Source organism: Vicugna pacos, chromosome 12 (assembly GCF_048564905.1).
Source record: "Vicugna pacos chromosome 12, VicPac4, whole genome shotgun sequence".
In the NCBI taxonomy this organism is placed as follows: Eukaryota; Metazoa; Chordata; class Mammalia; order Artiodactyla; family Camelidae; genus Vicugna; species Vicugna pacos.
In genome coordinates, this window is record NC_132998.1 from 34,045,672 (window position 1) to 34,065,731 (window position 20,060).

A 20,060-nucleotide genomic window follows, 5' to 3' on the forward strand; every position below is an offset into this window, starting at 1 on the left:
TTTTCACTAGATATAGAATTCTAAGTTGAGTTTCTTATTTTCAGAAATCCAATATATGAAAACTATTTTAAGTATTTTGCATCTTTTAAAACTTCAGCTGTGTAAACCCAGTCTCTACTATTCCATCTTGGCCTGAGGCAAAAACTCATTTCCAGGTTTCCCATTTTTATCATTTAAAATTTTATTTTTTGTACTTATCTTTTAAATTCCATGACAACAATGTTTCCCCTATACACATAAAATTACTAAATTTTTTCATTTATCCAACCTCTTTTAATACACACTATGTGCATTTATAAAAAAAGGCAATAGGAAAATATTGATTTAAATAACAGGATGTAGCAAAACATACCTTTAAGTCTTCTAAACCTGTTTGATAATGATACATAAAAAAAACTTGTTACAAGTCATAATGCTTTCATAGCCTGTCAGGAAGAAAGTCATATTAGCACCCCTTTATGCTTTAATAAAAATGTATTCTCTCAGCCACACTAGAAAAAAGTAACTTCTGTTTTTATTTCTTGAAGTAATTATTAGTATGTTTACACTTATTAAATATATTCTTAAAATCTTCCATCACTTGGGGAAAAAAGTTAGTAAGCTACCTAGATTTTTTATTTTGGTAAATACTTTTATCTCAGAAGTCAAAATTGGGCAGGAATGCTGTATACAAGGTACATAGTTTAAATCTTTGGGACAAGAGATTACAAGAAGGTAAACAAGCCAGCAGGCCTCCTAATCTTACACCACTAAAAGTACAGATTCCAGCAGGTAGATGTTCACATCTGCCTACTGTCAAAGAAGTGTAAATTCTTTTGATAATTAACCTTCCTATTTTTATTTTTTTAATTTTATTTATTTTATAGTAAGGCCAATAATATAAAAGTAGTACACACAGCACATAAAGAATTAGAGAAAGTTAAATGATATAAACCACAAAATAAGCTACACTCCATTTGGGAAGAAAAAAATGGCACTAATACTGTCATGTTTAGTATCTAGTAGGAAGTTTTCACTGATTGTAAGTTGAATCATATTGATTGAAATTTAACAGTATTATTTTGCATATTATTAATTCATGATATAATTAGCAGATACACAGTTCTGATTGAGTCTTATAAGCCCTTAATAGCTTTCACAGGTAAAGTGAAGTTAGCTAAAATATACCAACCAGGAGTGGATATTTGTCAGAAGTATAATACAGTAGTATAAATGCAATAGAAATAATGCAATCTGTGCAATTCAAAATTCCAAAAATTTTCTTATTAAATGTACAAGTAATAAATAATCATATAATAGTCATACTTGACTTCAAGTTAACAAAATAATTACTAATCAACCTTGTGTTTTCTTAGTCAATTGCTTAGAAACACAAAACGCCAATTAAAATTACTTTCTCCATAAAAATAGAAGGCCTATCAAACTCTTTAATTATCAAACATCCAAAAAATTTGGAAGGCAACCAAAAATATTATCTGTTTTAAAAAGGTGATTAAAAAACACACATAACCTGTTTTTTTGCACAATTGTCTTTTGTGAAAAAGGGCACTTAGTGTATAGCTAAAGCTTTCAGAAAATAAAGATCCTGTTGACTTTCCTATAAGGCAGACGATACAGTATACAGTTTTTAATATAAAAATATATTTTTGACAGATGAAACAGTGTTGGTGTAAAATCCATCACCCTTTTACTTGAAAAAAATTTTTCCTAGAGGCCATGAAAACAATACTGATTTCACGTAGTTCTGTGTTGCCAGAAGCTTCCCAAATTACAAAACATTCAGTGAAATTTCAAAAGTGTGCCCGTAGTCTTTTGTTTTCTTCTCGTAGTCTTTCAATTTCCGCCACTAAACCTTCATTTACTGAGTATCTTTCCAACAAAGAATGCATTTCATTCTAGAAAAGGGGGGAAATACTTATAAAATTACTGATATTTCACATTATTTGGCAAGCTGTTTTACATACTTTTAGCTATCATTTTTCTCATGTTCAGTTAACTAGCTAAATGATATTTTTTGTACCTAACCACCCTTACTTTGTTAATATAAATGAAAGATCACCAGTGAAATTTCTATATTTGGAAAGCTAGTATTTGCACATTTGGGAAGCTTTTTGCTAAATGGGAAAAAAAAAAAGCTGTCAAAAAGCAGCCTTAACTATCTTAGATTACAAAGAAGGGTGACTAGTTAAAATCTATTTTACTTATTACATTCCTAAAACTCCCTGTTTATTTCTTAGCAACTAGATATAACTAAGCAAAAGTATATCACTTCTTTTATGAACTTTCTAAATCCACAACTAGGCCCGTTTAAAATATATCATACATACCAGTTGCATATGAAACTGTTTAATCATCTCCACTTGCAAATTCACAATGTCCCTATGGCATGCTTCTCTAGGGAAGAAAGTAAAATATTTATTAGAATTATCAGTTTTGCCAATTCTAGATCATTCAAGAAACTGGCTAAACTCTTCTAAGTGTTTCAAATTATTGGATGTTAGTAATTATTATTACGATAGTAAAAATACCAATGTACCTAGCATTTTCTTACTGTGTGCTAGGCATTGGTTTTTGTACTTTAAATGTATGAACTCTTATTTAATCTTCACAACTAAGTGCAATTATTACCTCCATTTTACCAATGAAGTAAATGAGTCACAGAATAGTTGTAACTTATCCAAAGTCACACAACTAGTAAATGGTGGAGGTAGGATATAAACCCAGGCTGTCTACCTCCAGAACTCTCACTACACTACATTCCTTAATATAAAAATTACCATTAAAGAGACAGGTTTAAATTAGAATGAACATTTTAACTGTTATCAATGTCTTAACTATTAAAAAAAAACTTCCAGCAGAATGGAAAGGGCCTATTTGGGTGGTAACAGAGGTACTCAATAAAATGCAATTAATTCATGCCTATAAAAGAATACATGAAAGTTATGACGTATAACAATAAAAGGAACACCCAGTCACCCGCCACACAACTTATGGGCTAGAATATTACCAAGATCATAGAAGCTTCCCCTTGTGTAGCCCAAGAAATAAGTCATTACTATGCTGAATTTTGTTGAGCAAAGAAATGTTTTTAAAAAAAAACATATATATATATATATATACACATATATGTATTTATATAACACAGAATCTGTAGTTGATATATTTTCGTTGTGGTTGGTTTTGAGCATTACAAAAAGGGTACCATATCCTATGTAGTCTTGAATAGTGTACATTAAAAAAATCAGTACCATGTTTTCAAGGTCCATTCTATCTAATTCACTGATTTGTACACATTCTCCTGTCAATTTGAATTGTTTTCAAGTTTTTATTACAATGTTGTTATAATCGTGTATATGTATCTCCCAACCCACATGTGCCAATTTCCGTACATGATCTATTCCAAGAGTAGACACGCTGAGCTATAGGTATGATCCTGACGTACACTATTCAGACTTAACAAAATAGAAATTATTTTCCGAGGTGGTAGTACCGGTGGACACACTCTGAGTTCCTCCAGCTCTACATGCACACCAGACTTGGTGTTGCCAGGCTTTTTACAATATTTTCCCATCTACTGGGTGTGAAATGGTATCCCATTGCATTTTCAGTTCTGATTAATCTGTAGGGTTAAGCATCTTTCCTTATGTTCATATACCATTCCTCTTCTGTGAAATGCTTGTCCGTGTCTTGTAACTATTTTTCTATTGAATGTCTTTTTAAAACAACTTATAAGAGTTCTTTACATAATCTGATTCTTTGTTGGTTATGAGCACTGCAGATATCTTTCTTTTCACTTTGTTAATGATGTCTTGGGATGCACAGTTCCTGTTAATATTCTCAAATTTACTAACCCAATATTAATGCAAATTTATCAATCTATTTTTATAGGTAGTGTACCCTCTTATTTTTAAATAATTTCCCTACCCTGAAGTCATACATAACTTATCTTATAATGTTTAAAAATTTTCCCTTTACATTTAACCTTTTACTCTTTGTGGAGCCAATTTTTTAAATAGCATGGAACAAGGATCTATACATTTCCTCTGTAATATATCACATTTCCATATATACATAGGCTTCTTTTTGGTCTGTTTGATTCCTTTGGGTAATTTGTCCACTGTGTGCTAATGCTACACTACTTTAATTGTAGCCGATCCATCTGACAAGTTCTCTTTAAAATTATTCTTCTCTAGTGTCTTAGTTATTCTGGGATCTTCCTTTTTTCATATACATTTTGGGATTATCTCATCATCTTCTTCCAAAACATCCAGTTGGGATGTGACTGGAATTGCATTCAATCTATAGACCAGTTTAGAAGAACTGATAACTTCATACAATCTTCCCATTTATTCAAATGTTTTCTAATAAAATTTCAAAATGTTTTTCTATACACATCTTTACCATCTTTGGTTAGATTTATTCCTAAGTACCTTACTTTTTCTGTTGCAGCTATAAGGGTATTTTTAAAAATTTAGGTATGACAAAAGCTGTATTAAAAAACAAACAACAAAAAAGTAAAGGCATCACAGAACCACTAAGGCAGCCAGGATTGGAAGGGCTGGGTCTTACAAAGGGGAGTCTACTACATAAGCTCTACATTTACCTCTGCTTTTCCCTCTGGGGAATGTGCTGATTCCACAGTGTGGAGGAAAGAGGCTGAACTAAAAAGCAGTGGCCTGGAGTTTGAGACAATCTTACTGGGCTGGGGAGTATTAGAATTTGGAACTGCTAAAGCAGCCAAGGCTGCAAGGTCCCAGATTCTGAAAAGACGGTATCTGCAGAAAGTAAACTTGAAACTATAATTTCCCCTGGAGACAGCTCTGACTCGTAAGCCATGCCTGTACTGAGTTAGATGGCAGGAAACCAAGCATAAAGTAACTGCTAAAGAGGAGAAAAAGATTTTAGCAGCTTTGTGATACTGGAGAATTGCACGTTAAAGTTCAGGACCCACCAAGATAAAAAGGCCTGGTGAATATTCCAGACATTCAGCTGACATCCTAAAAGGGCACAGACCAAATCTTACAAATAAAGGCAAACGAGAAATAAACTAGCCCTAAGAAAAACTAAAGCCCAGCAAGCACAGGATCAAAGTGATCTGCTTGCCAGAAGAAACTGAAATCTTGAAAGACAACAGAAATAAACCAACAGACTTCTGCTTAGGATGTGATCTCGCCAACCCTAATAATGAGAACAAGCCAGGTAACCTATAGAATCATACATTTTAAAATAAATTCAACTCTGAGTGAAAAAAAAAAAACCTAAATGAACTAAAATCCCGAAAATGATGAGTCCCTCTAGGAGAAGAGCCTACAACTGTTTTCATCCTTGACAAAGCAGCAGAGGAAGACAGCTGCCATTAATAGCATAAGAACTAGCTGAAATTTTTACAGATTTTTGAAGGCCAAGTGAAGACTGTCATGACAGTTCTGAACCCCAAGGAAGGAGTCCCAGCCAACAAGAAAGTCTCCACTTGTTCACCAACTTTTCGCCAAAGGCCTTCATTGAGTGCTCACATTAAAAATTAGGGGCAGAGCAGGAGGGCTGAGAGAGAGCCCCTAAGTCACAGATGCATTAAGCCTCGTGAAGACTTAAAACTGAGACTAACCCCCCTGAAGCACTCCAGGCCCTCATGGAGAAGGCCGCCTCCAGAGCTGAGGGAGAACAGCTAACAGAGCCTCTCAGTACCCACCTCTGACCCTCCACTGTAACATACAGCTGACAAGACCTACTGAAGGCTGAAGTCAGAGCAGGTGAATTTATAGAAATCCGCTGAGCCATTCTGGGTGCTCCCTGAGTGCCAGGCGGAGGCTTCGTATGGCTGATGGAGAGGTGCCCCTACCCACCCCCACACCACAGGTGCAGGCAGGCAAGGCATGCTGAAAGCTGAAGGCAGGGCAGTGACTTCTTTCTAAATCTGCCACAGCAGAACTGCTCCCTTTCTGTGTTTCCAACATTTCTTTATTCATATTATATTGTAGTTGGCTGTACCCGGACAATTCTGCTATTTTGCCTTATATATGCATTCCTGAAATACCTTATATTCTTTAAAACTGTGTATTGAAAATTATAGGACTGGATGAAAAAATGTGGTATGTATATATAATGGAATATTATTCAGCCTTAAAAAGAAGGAAATCTTGAAGTGACAACATGGATGAACCTGCACGATCCCATTTATATGAGAAATCCAAAACAGTCCAATCCATGGAAGCTAAGAACAGTACTGTGGGTGTCAGCGGCTGGAGAGAAGGGAAAACAGGGATTTGCTAATTGACGTGTATAAAATTTCAGTTACACAAAATGAATACGTTCACAAGGTCTACTGTACAACATTGTGCCTATAGTTAATAATACTGTATATTGTACACTTAACGTGAGATCTACCTTTTTAAGTATTTTTGAAACAATAAAATAAAAAAAAAAAGAAAGAAGAAAAGAAAATAACAAGACTTGAGGAGAAAGGACTGGGGCAGACCACTCAAAACCTATGCAACTTTGTAACCAGAGCACTAACAAAAACAATTTAAATCCTCATAAAGTTTAAATATTGAATAATCAAAGATTTGACCTTAAAAAAAAGGGAGGGCCACTTGCCAAAAGGGGAAAGAAAAAGAGAGGACTGGGGCTGTCAAGCATGGAGGATAAAATGCCCAAAGATGGGGAACAATCACAAAATAAGCACTTCCTAACACAGAGCGCACAGCCAAACCAAGTTAAAGGGAAGGGACTAGGAGGAGATAGGCACTGAGCGGCGGTTTGCTGCCTTCACCTGTGTTCATGTACTTTGTTTTGGCAGCTGTTTCATGAAACAAAATTTCCCATCACATTGTTACTGCTGCCCTATTTACAAATAAATTAATTCACATTAAAGAAACACATCATAGCAGGACACACTACACCTACCCCAATTAAACTGTAAGGTGGGCAGACCATTGATTTTTGTATCCTTAGTATCAGTATATACTAGGCACATTATAAATGTCAAAATGATTATTTTTCTTTAAAAATATTTTTTCAAACATTTTTAACATTAAAAAGAAACATACACCAATAAAAACTACATCTTCTCCAATATTCTTGCTCATGATATTCCAAATCTGAGCAAGAATACTACATAACTATGGGTCAGAAAGGGAAAAAGAATACAAAGATTCGAATAACTGAAAATAGCTTTCAAAACATATTAAGATGATAGGTAAAAGGAAAAAGCATTCTAGAATATTCTTACAAGTTCAAAATTCAAAGAATGAGAAGACAAGGATAGCTCTAGGCAAGAACGTTAAGTATTACATTCGATCCATTCTATTTAAACATATTCAGAAATTTTTAAATGATTTAAAAATATCTTTTAAAAATATATTTCTCTACTACATTATTGCACATAGCCTACTTAATAGGTGATCTATAAATACTATAAGAATCCCGTTTGAGCTTACCAGAATCTGTCCACATTTTGATGATAAAAAAATCCACAATGGCACCTGGCTGCTAGACTGCTCTGCCAAGTTATCCAGTAACTGCCTAGGGAAATGTGCCTTTTCCTAGCTGATGTACAATAAAGTTAGTACTTCAAGATCAACAAAACTCATCATGTTTTCTATGGTTTTATGGGCCCCAGAACCTAAGCAAAGTTAGTAACCACCAATACTACTTATGGTTTTACATCTAGTTAAAAAAGCCAGAAAGAGTAATTTCCCAACTACCGAAAGTCATCCAGTGTTTCCTGTATCATGTTCTGAATAAAACGGATTTGAACAGATGTCAGTGGTGCATTTGGCCAATTATTTCCAATGGTATCAGCTATTTTTTCTGATAGTGAACTGGCAACTCCAGCAGTGACAGAGGATGCTATCTTTGGATCTGAAATTAAAAAATGGAGAAAATAAATAGTCAACTTGGACTAAGAGACATCAAACATTTCTAAATATGATTTGGCAATGGAAAACTTGAGAAACTGGTAAAGAATAGTGTTCCTGTGACATTTAGAAAAATTCACTGTGTGAAATACAAATCTTAGAAACTTTCTATAATGTTATTTCTAATAGTCATTTATCTATATATATAAATGGCCAACTGTCTAATGTAATAACATATGATAGAAATTAATCTTGAAGAATCTCTGAACCATTTCCTCTTTTAAAAGATGAATGTGACAAGCTACACCACCAACTAGATAAACCAAGACTATTAAAAACAAACAGAAGAACAGAGGAGTAAAGTAGTGCTACAGGCAAAGCCCTCGAGTTTAAGCTAATGCAATATATCCACAGAAACCTTAAAATACAGGTATCCATATAAAAGAGCTGCTTCTATACAAAGAGTTGTTTTGTATAAATAACTCTTCTTGCCAAACCGAATATCCTTTTAAATGTGATCAAGTTTTTAGGGTCTGTGACATGAACTCTATGGACAGAACTTTAATATGGGGGGTGGGGGAGACAATTTCAGGTAGTTAATGACCCATTTTCAAAAGGCTCTGTATTATATTCCTATCTGGACCATACTAAATACCCTTACATATTAGACTGAAAAAGAAATTCACACCCAAAGAGTATCAAATCAGTGTGGTTCAGTTTAACCTTGCATATACATTTGTCTTCTAATAAGAGAGTCACACACTAGAGAAGTGTCATAAATTTTAAAATCCTTGAACTTCTTCATCTATGATCACTCTGTTAATCTGTCCTTTTCAAGTTAAACAGTGGAAGTTTTCAACTTAACACTTTCAAACATCAGAAAGTTTTATGTACTTACTAGGAGTTGAGGATCCATTGACTGGAGGATCATGTATTAACTGGGCTTCAATTTCTTTTTCTGGCTTTTCAAATTTCTCAGGACTTCTTGTTTGGTTAGATGATGGAGGGGTATTTAGATTTCCAGTTTCAGCACCCGAGATCAATTTTGGAAACTTCACATTTAAAATAAACAATTAATATTTAAATTCTGGTTTTACTTGTATTATCCTGATAATTTGTACCTACTTTTCTCTTTTTTTCCAGTAGGTAGGGTCAGAAAAAAGAAAAATAGGAAGGGATACTAAAGGAGAAAAAAATATTGCTAGGACCAGTAGCAAAATAAATCAAGTTTACTAATGAAAAACAATCTCAATGATAACATGATGAGGAAAAGCTTATTTACTGAGAATCTGCTGTTGAATGTCATTTAAAATGACAGTCACAGGCAAAAACAAACTCATGTGGTAACTAGTCAGAAATATTTGAAAAATAAGTCAAAAGACATTTTTGCACTTCCTAAGTATCTTTTTCAGTATCATTCTAAAAAAATAATATGAAAATAAACTGACATACTGAACAGCAATTCTATATAGGATTACAGCAGAAGGTACTAATGATGAATTAACATTCTTAGCAATTTGCTCTAAGACTTAGGGTAAATGATTTGATGGAAATGGAAATGGAAATACATTCTAAAGAATATTCTTACCCAGACAGTTAAATCAAGTTACCTTGTCTTAGAAAAAAACAGCATAAGGTTATACCTGCTATTACCACCTACATATCCAAAGACAGATTGCAAAGGTATCTTTTAGTTTTTAACAAGTGACATCAAGATTTAAGAATATTTTCTACCTACTAAGTACACAGCACTCAACAATTAGGACATCTCCACTGGCAACTGCCTGTTTTCTAGTGTTAAGCTTTACCATATTTACTAGTGATAAACACACACAAGTGAGTTCCGTATCATTTTCTAGCAGGTACCTGTTTGAAGGATTCTTTAGATTCCTGTTTTCCCAGATACATTTTCTTAGATTCAGCTGTCAGATCATGATTTTCATTTTCTTCTTTCCCTGGAGATCCCATAAACACATTAAGAGGACTAGAATGCAGTACTGCAGTGCTTGAAGCTACTGGATTTTTTCTGGGAGGAAACACTGAGTTCAACTGTGGTAGGAAGTCAAGGCCTGAAAAAGAAGAGGAAAAAAATCAGCACTTGCATATGATGTTCCCCAATCTTGGATATTAAAGGAAAGCATTTAGCACGATAGGTTAATACAGTAAAAAGACTTGGATTTGGATTCAGACGACAGGTTAATTTGTCAGCTCTACACCTTACTTCATGTGAACTCTGGGGTAAAACTCAAAACTTGTCTGTGATTGTTTTCTGTTCTGTAAATGTGAAGGATGATATCAATCTATCTCCCTGAGTGGTGAAGCTTAACAGATATTTTATATGAAAATATATTGAAAACTGCAAATACAATGAATGTTTAGTCAGTGTTGGTTTCTGACAACTGAAAACTGTCAATGTGGTATATGTCTGTGGTATATATCGTGGTAGGCAACCTCCAAGATAGCTCCCAATGATCCCTGCCTTCAGCTATGGACCCATGCCTTTGTGAAAGCCCCTCCCTTTGAACTTAGGAACTTGCTTCCAATAAAGAGTATAAAGCAAAAGTGGTGGGATCTCACTTCCAAGATTAAGTCACACACTGTGGCTTCCATCTCAAGTGCCCTCTCTCACCCTCTGGCACCAGCTCTGGGGGAAGCCAGCTGCCCTTCTGCCAGCTGCCCTGTGGAGAGGCACACACGGGAAGGAGCTGGTCTCTTCAGCCAACAGCCACGTGAATGAGCTTTGAAGCAGTCCTTGCCCAGTCATGCCTTGAGGTGACTGCAGCCCTGTTGACACCCTAATTAAAGTATCAAGAGATACCTGAAGCCAAAGGCGACAAGCTAAACCATGCTTGGATTCTTAACCCACAATTAGGAGATTATAAACGTTCTTTTAAGCTTCAAAATGTCAGGGTAATTTGTCTGTTTCACAGCAATAGATAACACAGTATCACTTTTAATTTTCATAAAAATACTTCTCAATAGTTCTTACCATCTCCTTTGCTTGTGGACTCATCACCTCCCTTGTTAACTACAGCATCTACAGTAAAATTAGAAAATCACATTTAATAAATGATAAAGAAGGCTTAGCAATTTCAGCTTCCTATTCATTCCCCAAAGAGTTCAGACACTAATGATTTTAGGAAGAAAAATTTGAGTGAAGTTAAAGCTAGCATTCATATAAACTTCCCTTTTCATTCCTTTAGCTTCATGCATAGCAGCAAGTATGAAAAGATAATTCTACAGTATAGTCATTTAATGAGACAGCAAAGTATACTAGAAAAAGCACTGGAGTAGGCTCCAGAGATCTGTAATCCAGTTTTGCCTATACCACTTAGTAGCTCTGAGACTTCAGACGAGCCTTTAACACAATTAAACTTCAGTTTCTGCATCTGTGTAATAGAGATAATGCCCCGGTGATCTCACAAGATTGTTTTGATGATCAACTGAAATAATATAAAAATATTTTGCAAGCAATACAATGTTATTAAAAACATAAGATTTATTAATATTTATTTCAATGGTAGAATATGTTTAAGAATATTTCAGTAATGTATTATTATTAATTACCAATTAACAACCAAAAATGGGCAAAGGTCATAAAAAATTCACCAGAAATTCAAATGGCCAATAAATTATCACACATGATTATCATATTAGTAGGACTATCATCATCTGTCTGCATGTATGTATATATACCTACTAATTGCACAATACACATGCTTTGAGAAATTATTCATTTTTTCCTAACAAAAGCAGAAATATTTTAAAAGATGAAGAAATTGAGGCACAGATTAAGCTTTTACCTAAGTATTGTTGGATCTGTGAGATTAAAATACAAATCTCTTGACAATGAAAACAAGTACTATATTTAATATCTACTTTTTTTCTTAATAATATCAAATTCTATTAAATGAAGGGCATATGGCTCAAAATCTAATCATTTTTGAATAGCAAAAGTAATTAAAGAGGAATTTCTATCCTTTATTTACTTCTCTTAAAAACCATTAAAGATGATTTCATTTGTAACTGAAACACTTCCAAAAAGACCCTTCATTTCAAAAAGTATTCCAGGGGTTCTCATAAACCAAAGCTCCCCTTCTGGGTACTGACTCTAAAACCTTTCTCAGCTCCAGCCCAAGCCACTTTTCCCTCTGCCCACATCTTTCCTCTCTTTACCCTTCAACTACGTAGTATGACCCTCCTCATTCTGAAAGAAAGGAATCCTTCCTCTTTTATTAGGTGGAAGATAGGGGAATTTTACCTAGCAATTTAAGGAGTCATTTTCAAGCTGGGTAAGGCAGAAGACACTCAATAATTCTGTACCACTACATATGTATTTATTCTTTCTGATTATGAAATTTGTTGTAGAAAATTTGGAAAATAGACAATTTTAAAGTAAAAAATTAAATTTTACAAGATGTATATGTAATGATTTAAACTTCCTGCTACTGCTGACATTTACATTCACCCCAGTTTTTCATTATTATAAACAGTAAACATACAAATCTTTGTGGGCTTCTCTGAATGTTTTCTTAGGTAAGTTTATAGAAATGCAATTAACAGGCAAAAAAGTATGAATATTTAAGCCTGCCAAATTATCCTCTAGAAATTTACTCACATTGTTGACAATACTGCTATTAGCAGTGAGATTATCCCATTAAAGAAAACAGTATGAACCTTAGTACCAAAAATGCACCAGCAATCAATATACCTAGTTCATACAGGGTGAACGACAGTGATATATAATGTTTCCATTTAACAAACTGCAAAGTTTTTTTTTGTTTTTTGGCTTTTTTCTTTTTAATGGCAACATATGCTGGCAAGGGGAATACATGTATACATTTGTCTGTGTGTGTGTGATACACAGTGTAAAAGATGAGGCAATCTATCCGCCAGTCATATTACTCCATGAAAACATTTAATACCAATTAAATAATACTCAAGTTACCAAATTTTTTACATTAGGAAGGTATTTTTTTCCCTATCAAAATATCCAAGGTTTGGGAAGGATTTATTTAGAAGTAGATACAAGTAAAAGATTGCCTATGGAGGCAAAACTTCCTTTAAGAAATGTCTGTAGAAATTAAAATACTAACTTGAGAGCTATTTGTATAGTTCCCATGCGAAAATAACCAGCATATATTTTGGAATGGTAACATTTGAAATATCAGGGCTAAGGAAAAGATACCATCCTAGAGGCTGAGAAAATTAGCAACTGTCATGAATAGAGCGAGACAAGCTATTATCCATATTTTTTAGCCAGAAAAATAAATGTCTTGACTACCAGGGCAAAAGAACATGATCCTCTGATTTGAACAGACTTACCATCTCTGATAGGTGAGAACATGTCACCTAAACTACTTTTTCCAGTGTCGTCAAAGCTGGAGAAATCCTGATTTTTTCCACTGTCTATTTCCTTAGATGAAATATCTGTGTTTATGCTTCGAGGCAGACCTTGTAGGAATTAGATACAAAAATAAGTGTTATTACAACTGCAAACATTAGGAAAAGAAAGCAGAATATAACAATAGCTCAGTTAACCACCATTTTCATGGAATGAAGGGCTCCTCGAAAGCAAATACTTATTTATTCATACAACACCACACTTTTTAGCCATTTTGATAGAAATTTTCTAAATAATTTACGTACCTTGCTTCCTTCTTAAATAAAGTATACTGAGCACAATTTACTTTTGTCATTATTGACTCACTCTTATGATCATCTACAAATGATAAAAAAGTCTACACATAGAAGACAAACATATGGTTACCAGGGGGGAAGGGGGTGGGAAGGGATAAACTGGGAGTTCGAGATTTGCAGATACTAACTAATATATATAAAACAGATAAACAAGTTCACACTGTGTAGCACAGGGAACTATATTCAGTATCTTGTAACTTATGGTGAAAAAGAATATGAAAATGAACATATGTATGTTCATGTATGACTGGAGCATTATGCTGCACACCAGAAGTTGACACATTATAAACTGACTATACTTCTATATATATATATATATATATATATATATATATATATATATATACAAAATGAAAAAAAAAGTCTGTAAAGCATATAGCACAATGCCTCATATATAGCAGGATTAAGCAGTCTTAGTTCCTTTCCCCAATGTGCAGTGAATGGATCTTTTCCCCCTTTTTTTGTGTTTTTCTTCACTAACAGTGGGAGCTTAACATTGTTACTGACCTCAGACGACTTAACTAATCTCGATAGTTTAATGAGAGGAAGGAAACCAGAATATGTAACTCACAAAGAATAGAAGACAACAATAAAGACGCATGCAGCAGTCTATCCTCTCTCAGTATATACTGCATGACTTTAGGGCAGGGATGTTGTAAGAGGAACTTCGCAAGCTCAGTAGCTTCTTGCTCATTTTGGGGACAAGGATTGGTTCTAGGGATTCAAGAGCTTTGATGAAAGTCTGGCATTTGACTCAGTTGCATGTTACTATATTCCATTTTAAAAAGTGTTTTATTTGTCATCTTGGTCCCAAATGAAAACTAAAAAGCCTGGGATAAAAACAGAGATCAATTTGTATATCCAATAATGCCCAAGCCTGGCTAATGAAATAAACATTTCCAACAACACCTGACAGAAAGTTAAAATATGACCAAACATTTGTACACTGCCATCATTGAAGGATGTTTATACCAAGAGTTAAACTGTTAGAAAGAAGAAATTTCCTTTCCTTATTCTAGGTCCTGAACATGTTTGAATGTATAACTCTAGCCCCCGGACCTTTAACTCAAACATCAAATCATAATGATAGCAAAGTTTCATACTCTCTATTGATTAATATGAAGACACAACAAAAAGTCATCCATCCAGTCTGTAGTGGTTTATTTCCGAATTGGCATTATTTTTTAAGGTAGTATTTCTTACAATAAAAATTCAGCTGAAATAGAGTAAGTGAAGTACCTTTCATTAATTTTTTAAAAATGTATAGCTAACGTTAAAATTTTCACTTCTTCAATTTTTACCATCAACTAATAATTTTACCCAGTAAATACTCAAGTGAATTTGAGTTCTGAGTTCATGAAGAAAGTGCTAATGGTATTTATTTGCAGAGGGAGGGTGGGAATTCCAGATACCAGATACAAGCGACATACCTGCTTTGTCTTGAACTGCGACGGCGCCTTTCCCCACAGCTGCTGTCTTGGGCTGCGGCGGAATGGCAGCAAGAGAAGCGGTGGCTGCTTCTCTGACATTTCCAGAATTCTGGACCCCTCCACTGGTAGCGCTCACATTAACGGTACGTTTGCTCACAGCTGCGGGCTTATTTGAACAGCCTTTATTTAAACCTGACTGAAATGCAGTGGAACATTTAAAAGCTCAGGTTTCTAATGCTCCATACTATACATTAATATTTTATAAATTCCCTATTAGTTTAAAAAATAGATATTTTTTCCCTGACAAATCTTAAGCTTCCCTCTGAACCAAAAGAGCCTTTTAATATTTTTGAAGAGAGATATATGTGATATTAAGTCCCCAAAAAAAGTTTTAAAACTAAGTACCAAAGGGCTTTGTACTAAAATTTAAAATGCTTTCATACAAAAATGATTATAAAGCAAAAACAATACTGTTTGACAACCTATGATTTCTATATTCTGAACTAGACTGATTTAGTAAAATCAAAAATGCCAAAAAGAAAGAAAATATCTTACCTTAGAAAGAGCAGTGGAGTACTGAAATGCTATACACTGCACAGATGTCTTATGTGCACTGATGGTTTTAACTGGTGATTTCAACATCCTTAAGTCATACTGATATATTTTCCCACGGGAAGATCCAATGGCCAAAGTGGCTCCATCAGGCATGAAATCTACTGCAGTTAGAGGAGCATCAGCCACCAAAGTTTTCACTAGCCTTTGGAAGGAGAGCGAAGTATATAGGTGGGTACGTGAGTGCATGCGGGTATATAAGCTTGTATGACATGCAAACAACTGTATACCAAACCAAAGTTACTTACAATTCAGCAGTTACTTAGAATTTCCACCTCAAATATTTGTCTAAAGCAGAAATTTAGGATTAGACTTAGAGACATTTCTAATACAAGGGCATGTAAAGGAACTGCTAAACACTTTATCCTGTTTTTCTGTTCACTTCCAATAGATACTTTCTACATGAAACAGGACCTGTCTCTTTGAGTAATTATTCCTTTGTTACTCCACAAACAGGGGCTCTAGCCTCAGGGTTAGGCAGGTTCTAAGTAGCTCGCATCTAAGTGGCCTGCTTAGGCCTCCAGAGGACTATGACCTTTGACAGGAAAGCAGCTGCTACTTTGTTCTTAGTTGTGCATCACTTGATCAAAAAGCTAATAACAGAATCCATGAGGCTTAATCCTCCAGAAGCGAATACAGAAATATGGACACTGATCTGAAGAAGCCAAGCTCCCTGCTGGAGTGTCAAGTGTATGAGGGGAATGGTTTACTGACTCTGAAGGCTCTAAGTAAATTAGTTCAAAAAGAAAAAAGAATAAAAAAGGAAAAAGAAGAAGAGAGTGAAATAAGTAACAATAAATTTTTTAAAAGGGTTGACAATATTTTTCTGTTTTTTCTGCTTTTTGTTTTTGGCCTTTTTTTTAAGAAGGACAAGAAGGCACAATGAACCCAGATACTTAGAAAGCTATGTGCCGTTGTATCAGTGCTTCTCAATGGGGTAATTTTGCCATTTTTGCTAATTTGGGGAGTGCTATCAGCATCTAGTAGGTAGGGGTGAGGAATGCTGCTGAGTATATACTACAGTGCCCAGGACAACCCCCTACAACCAAGAATTATCCAGCCCCAAAAGTCAACAGTTCAGAAACCCTGCTCTAATTTGTTAATTTTAAAGCAAATTGATCATATTGCCTTAAAAATATACAAATCTAGTTGTATTCTGAAAAAGAATAACATGCATGCCTGCTAAAATAAAGATGTGAAATCATTAACATGCTACCCTTCAACATTCATTATCCAAAAGTACTCTAAAGAATATCCACGTCCCATCTAGGTATTTCGTTTGTTGTTTGTTTTTGTTGGGTTTTTTTGCATTAGAGAAAATTCTCTTATTAGATAACAAATACACAAACTTTAGATCTCCTGAACATTAATCAGAGGTATACAAATCACAAATATGTCTGCCGATTAAATAATTATTTGTTGCTAAATTAGGAAATGAGCATGTCACACTTACTTCTTACTTGAAGTATCATAGAGAATGATTCTTTTATCCAAGCCTATAGTTACAAATAGCAATTCATTGACAGGAGAAAAACAGATGCCTGAGGCTGGAGCTTTATGTGTACTGTCAAAGTTATGGTATGGACTCTGACTATTCACATCCCAGAGGGTTACTATTCCATTATCTGAAACACTGCCCAGTAGCGATTTCTTAAACAAGGAGTACTTCAAGTGCCGAACAGACTGTGAAAATAAAAATAAATTTTATGTAATTGTAAGCATACATAAGAATATTTTATATAAACTATAAATAATGTCCAACCACCAACCACATTATTTATAAGGGATTTGGAACTTCCCTGGTTTATAATACAATAGGTTACAGTCATGAAAATGATAAAATCATTTAGTGGACTACAAGATGACCCTAAGACATCCTAATTATAATAATTGAATATCTGCCATGATTTTTATTATCTTGGAACTTAGAACTACCTCAATCACTTCTTTTTCAGAAGAAACATACAATACATTGAGATAAACTATATTAATTCATCAGCGTTAGAATATCTCACCATAAATAAAAGGCCAGTCACAGTCAAATCACAAATAAGTATAAAGGAACACTGGCAGAGAATAAGCAGTAACATTTCATACTTGTTTTCAATATATATGTTAGATATTTGGATATATTTGTTTGAATCTGATGTGCTGGCAATCCAACACTTGAAGCACAATTAAAAATTAACTAAACTACAAAGGAGGAATTGACAACACTCTAGACTGGGGATAGACTATACTCATTCTTCAAAAGTGTTGGCCTGAGGGCAATGCTGGCCTTTCTCTAAACACTCATCTCTGGAGGCAGTGGAAACATTCTATTTTCTGTGGGACTAGAATAAACAAAGATCCAGTTTGAGTAAATAGGTCTTAGATTATAACAGGATGAATTTTGTCTACTTTTACTAAAATGTTGTTTTCAAACTTGTACTGATATTATCATTTACTGTGCTGAGAATTAAGTATTTTACATTTATACTAATTTTTCCCTACACAGAAATAGCAATATAAATATAGAATGAATTTTAAGTAGATTCCACAAGAGTGGGAAACTAGCCATAAGACACTTTCAATTATAGTCCTGAGACAATCAGTCATGTTCTAGTAGGCAGATATCAGCTACATATATAGATCCCAGATAAAACTGGCACAGAACAAAACACAAATCTGAGGATTTTTTGTTCTATCTAGTTTAATCTGTCACACTCCAAGAGGATTTAAAGCCACTAGCGTTTACATACTAAAACCTCATACTCTACTTCTAAGATGTTTCAAAATAATATGCTTTAGTCGTCAACAACAACAAAAAATTAGGAATAAGAAAAAACAAATTCTAAGGAAACGAGAGTATTTACCTCATACCTAAGGTAAGATAATTACTATGTCATCCATTAAATTTGGCTCCTTGTTTTCATATGACTAAAGTATAAAAATGTAGGTTTGTATTTTCTATTTTTGTTGAGGAAAAGTATATCCATTTAAATAGACAAATCTTTCCTCTGGCCTACACTCAGGAAAAAATAAACTATATATACTTTGACTGTACAAAAGATATAGGGATCCTTGGTGAATTATAATGTTTACAGAGTCATATATCAACCTATCAAAACATAAGCACAACATTAATTTTTAAAAGATTTCTGCAGCACTTTAAGAGTTCATATAGCTATAGTCCTTCATATAATCTAAATTTAGATTAAATGCACAAGCAGAACTTTAAAAAAAGATGAAGCACTATCACCATAAAATCATAGACCTTGTAGATTCTCAAAGTTCATAAAATTCAACCTCTTTACCATAGTAGGAATTTGCTAATACATCCTTGAAATATGGTCATCTGAAATCTATTTAAATAGAGAAAGAAACAAGGAGCTTTCCACTTTATACACAGCAGTCCCCATCGTTTGCATGGTTTCACTTTCTACAGTTTCAGTTACCCATGGTCAACCACAGCCCAAAAGTATTAAATGGAAAATTCCAGCAATAAATAATGGAAAAACATTAAACTGTGCATTATTCTAAGTAATGTAATGAAATCTTGCTCCATCTCATCCAGGACATGAATCACCCGTTTGTTCAGGGTATCCCACCCATTAGTCCCTTAGAAGGCACCTCAGTTACCAGATCGACTGTCTTGTGTTTTGCATCACTGCAGGTATTGCAGTGCTTGTGTTCAAATAACCCTTATTTTACTTAATAATAGCTCCAAAGTGCACCAGTAGTGATACTGGCAATTAGGATATGCCAAAAAAGAAGCTGTGTAAAGTGCTTCCATTAAGTGAAAAGGTGAAAGCTCTTAATAAAAAGGAAAGAAAAAAATTGTATGCTGAGGTTGCTAAGATCTACGGTAAGAATGACTCTTCTATCCATGATATTGTGTGAAAGGAAAAAGAAATTAGTGCTAGTTTTGCTACACACTTCAAACTGCAAGTTACAGCTGCAGTGGGTGATAAGTGCTTAGTGAAGACAGAAAAGGCATTAAGTTTATACAGTAAGATATTATGAGAGAGAGATATCATATTCAAATGACTTTTATTACATATATTGTTATAATTGTTCTATTTTATTATTAGTTATTGTTGATCTCTTACTGTGCCTAATTGATAAATTTTATCATAGGTATGTATGTATAGGAAAGAAGAGTATATATAGCGTTCAGTACTATCTACAGTTTCAGGCATCCACTGGGGTCTTGGAATGCATCCTCTGCAGATAAGGGGGGATGACTGTAATAATAATTAAAAGTGCATTTCTTGATTAAGATAAACATCAAGGTCCTTATAGCACAGGGAACTATACTCAATAGCTTGTAATAACCTATAATAAAAAAGAATATGAAAAAGTATATATGTATAACTGAATCACTATGCAGTACACCAGAAACTAACACACTATAAATCAATTATACTTCAATTTTAAAAAGGGAAAAAAATGCATTTCTTGATTAAGTCAAAACCTAAAT

General features: G+C 34.1%; 1 protein-coding gene across 4 annotated transcripts in view; it reads right to left on the minus strand.

Annotated features, from left to right (window-relative positions):
- Nucleotides 1-849: 849 nt before the first annotated feature.
- NEDD1 (NEDD1 gamma-tubulin ring complex targeting factor) overlaps nt 850-20,060 on the minus strand; it is a 44,225-nt gene continuing 25,014 nt past the window's right edge. For 2 of the 4 annotated variants that reach the window (XM_006197928.4, XM_072973197.1), the window contains exons 6-15: nt 17,052-17,281; nt 15,542-15,743; nt 14,987-15,182; nt 13,182-13,310; nt 10,846-10,893; nt 9,723-9,925; nt 8,755-8,908; nt 7,704-7,860; nt 2,328-2,394; nt 850-1,895 (exon numbers count right to left, since the gene is read on the minus strand). In XM_006197928.4, the coding sequence (XP_006197990.2) occupies nt 1,791-1,895; nt 2,328-2,394; nt 7,704-7,860; nt 8,755-8,908; nt 9,723-9,925; nt 10,846-10,893; nt 13,182-13,310; nt 14,987-15,182; nt 15,542-15,743; nt 17,052-17,281 (1,491 nt within the window). In that variant the 3' untranslated portion in view covers nt 850-1,790. Of the gene's footprint in view, nt 1,896-2,327; nt 2,395-7,436; nt 7,546-7,703; nt 7,861-8,754; nt 8,909-9,722; nt 9,926-10,845; nt 10,894-13,181; nt 13,311-14,986; nt 15,183-15,541; nt 15,744-17,051; nt 17,282-20,060 lie in introns of all 4 variants that reach the window. The other 2 variants (XR_012078502.1, XM_072973198.1) reach the window with 2 other exon arrangements.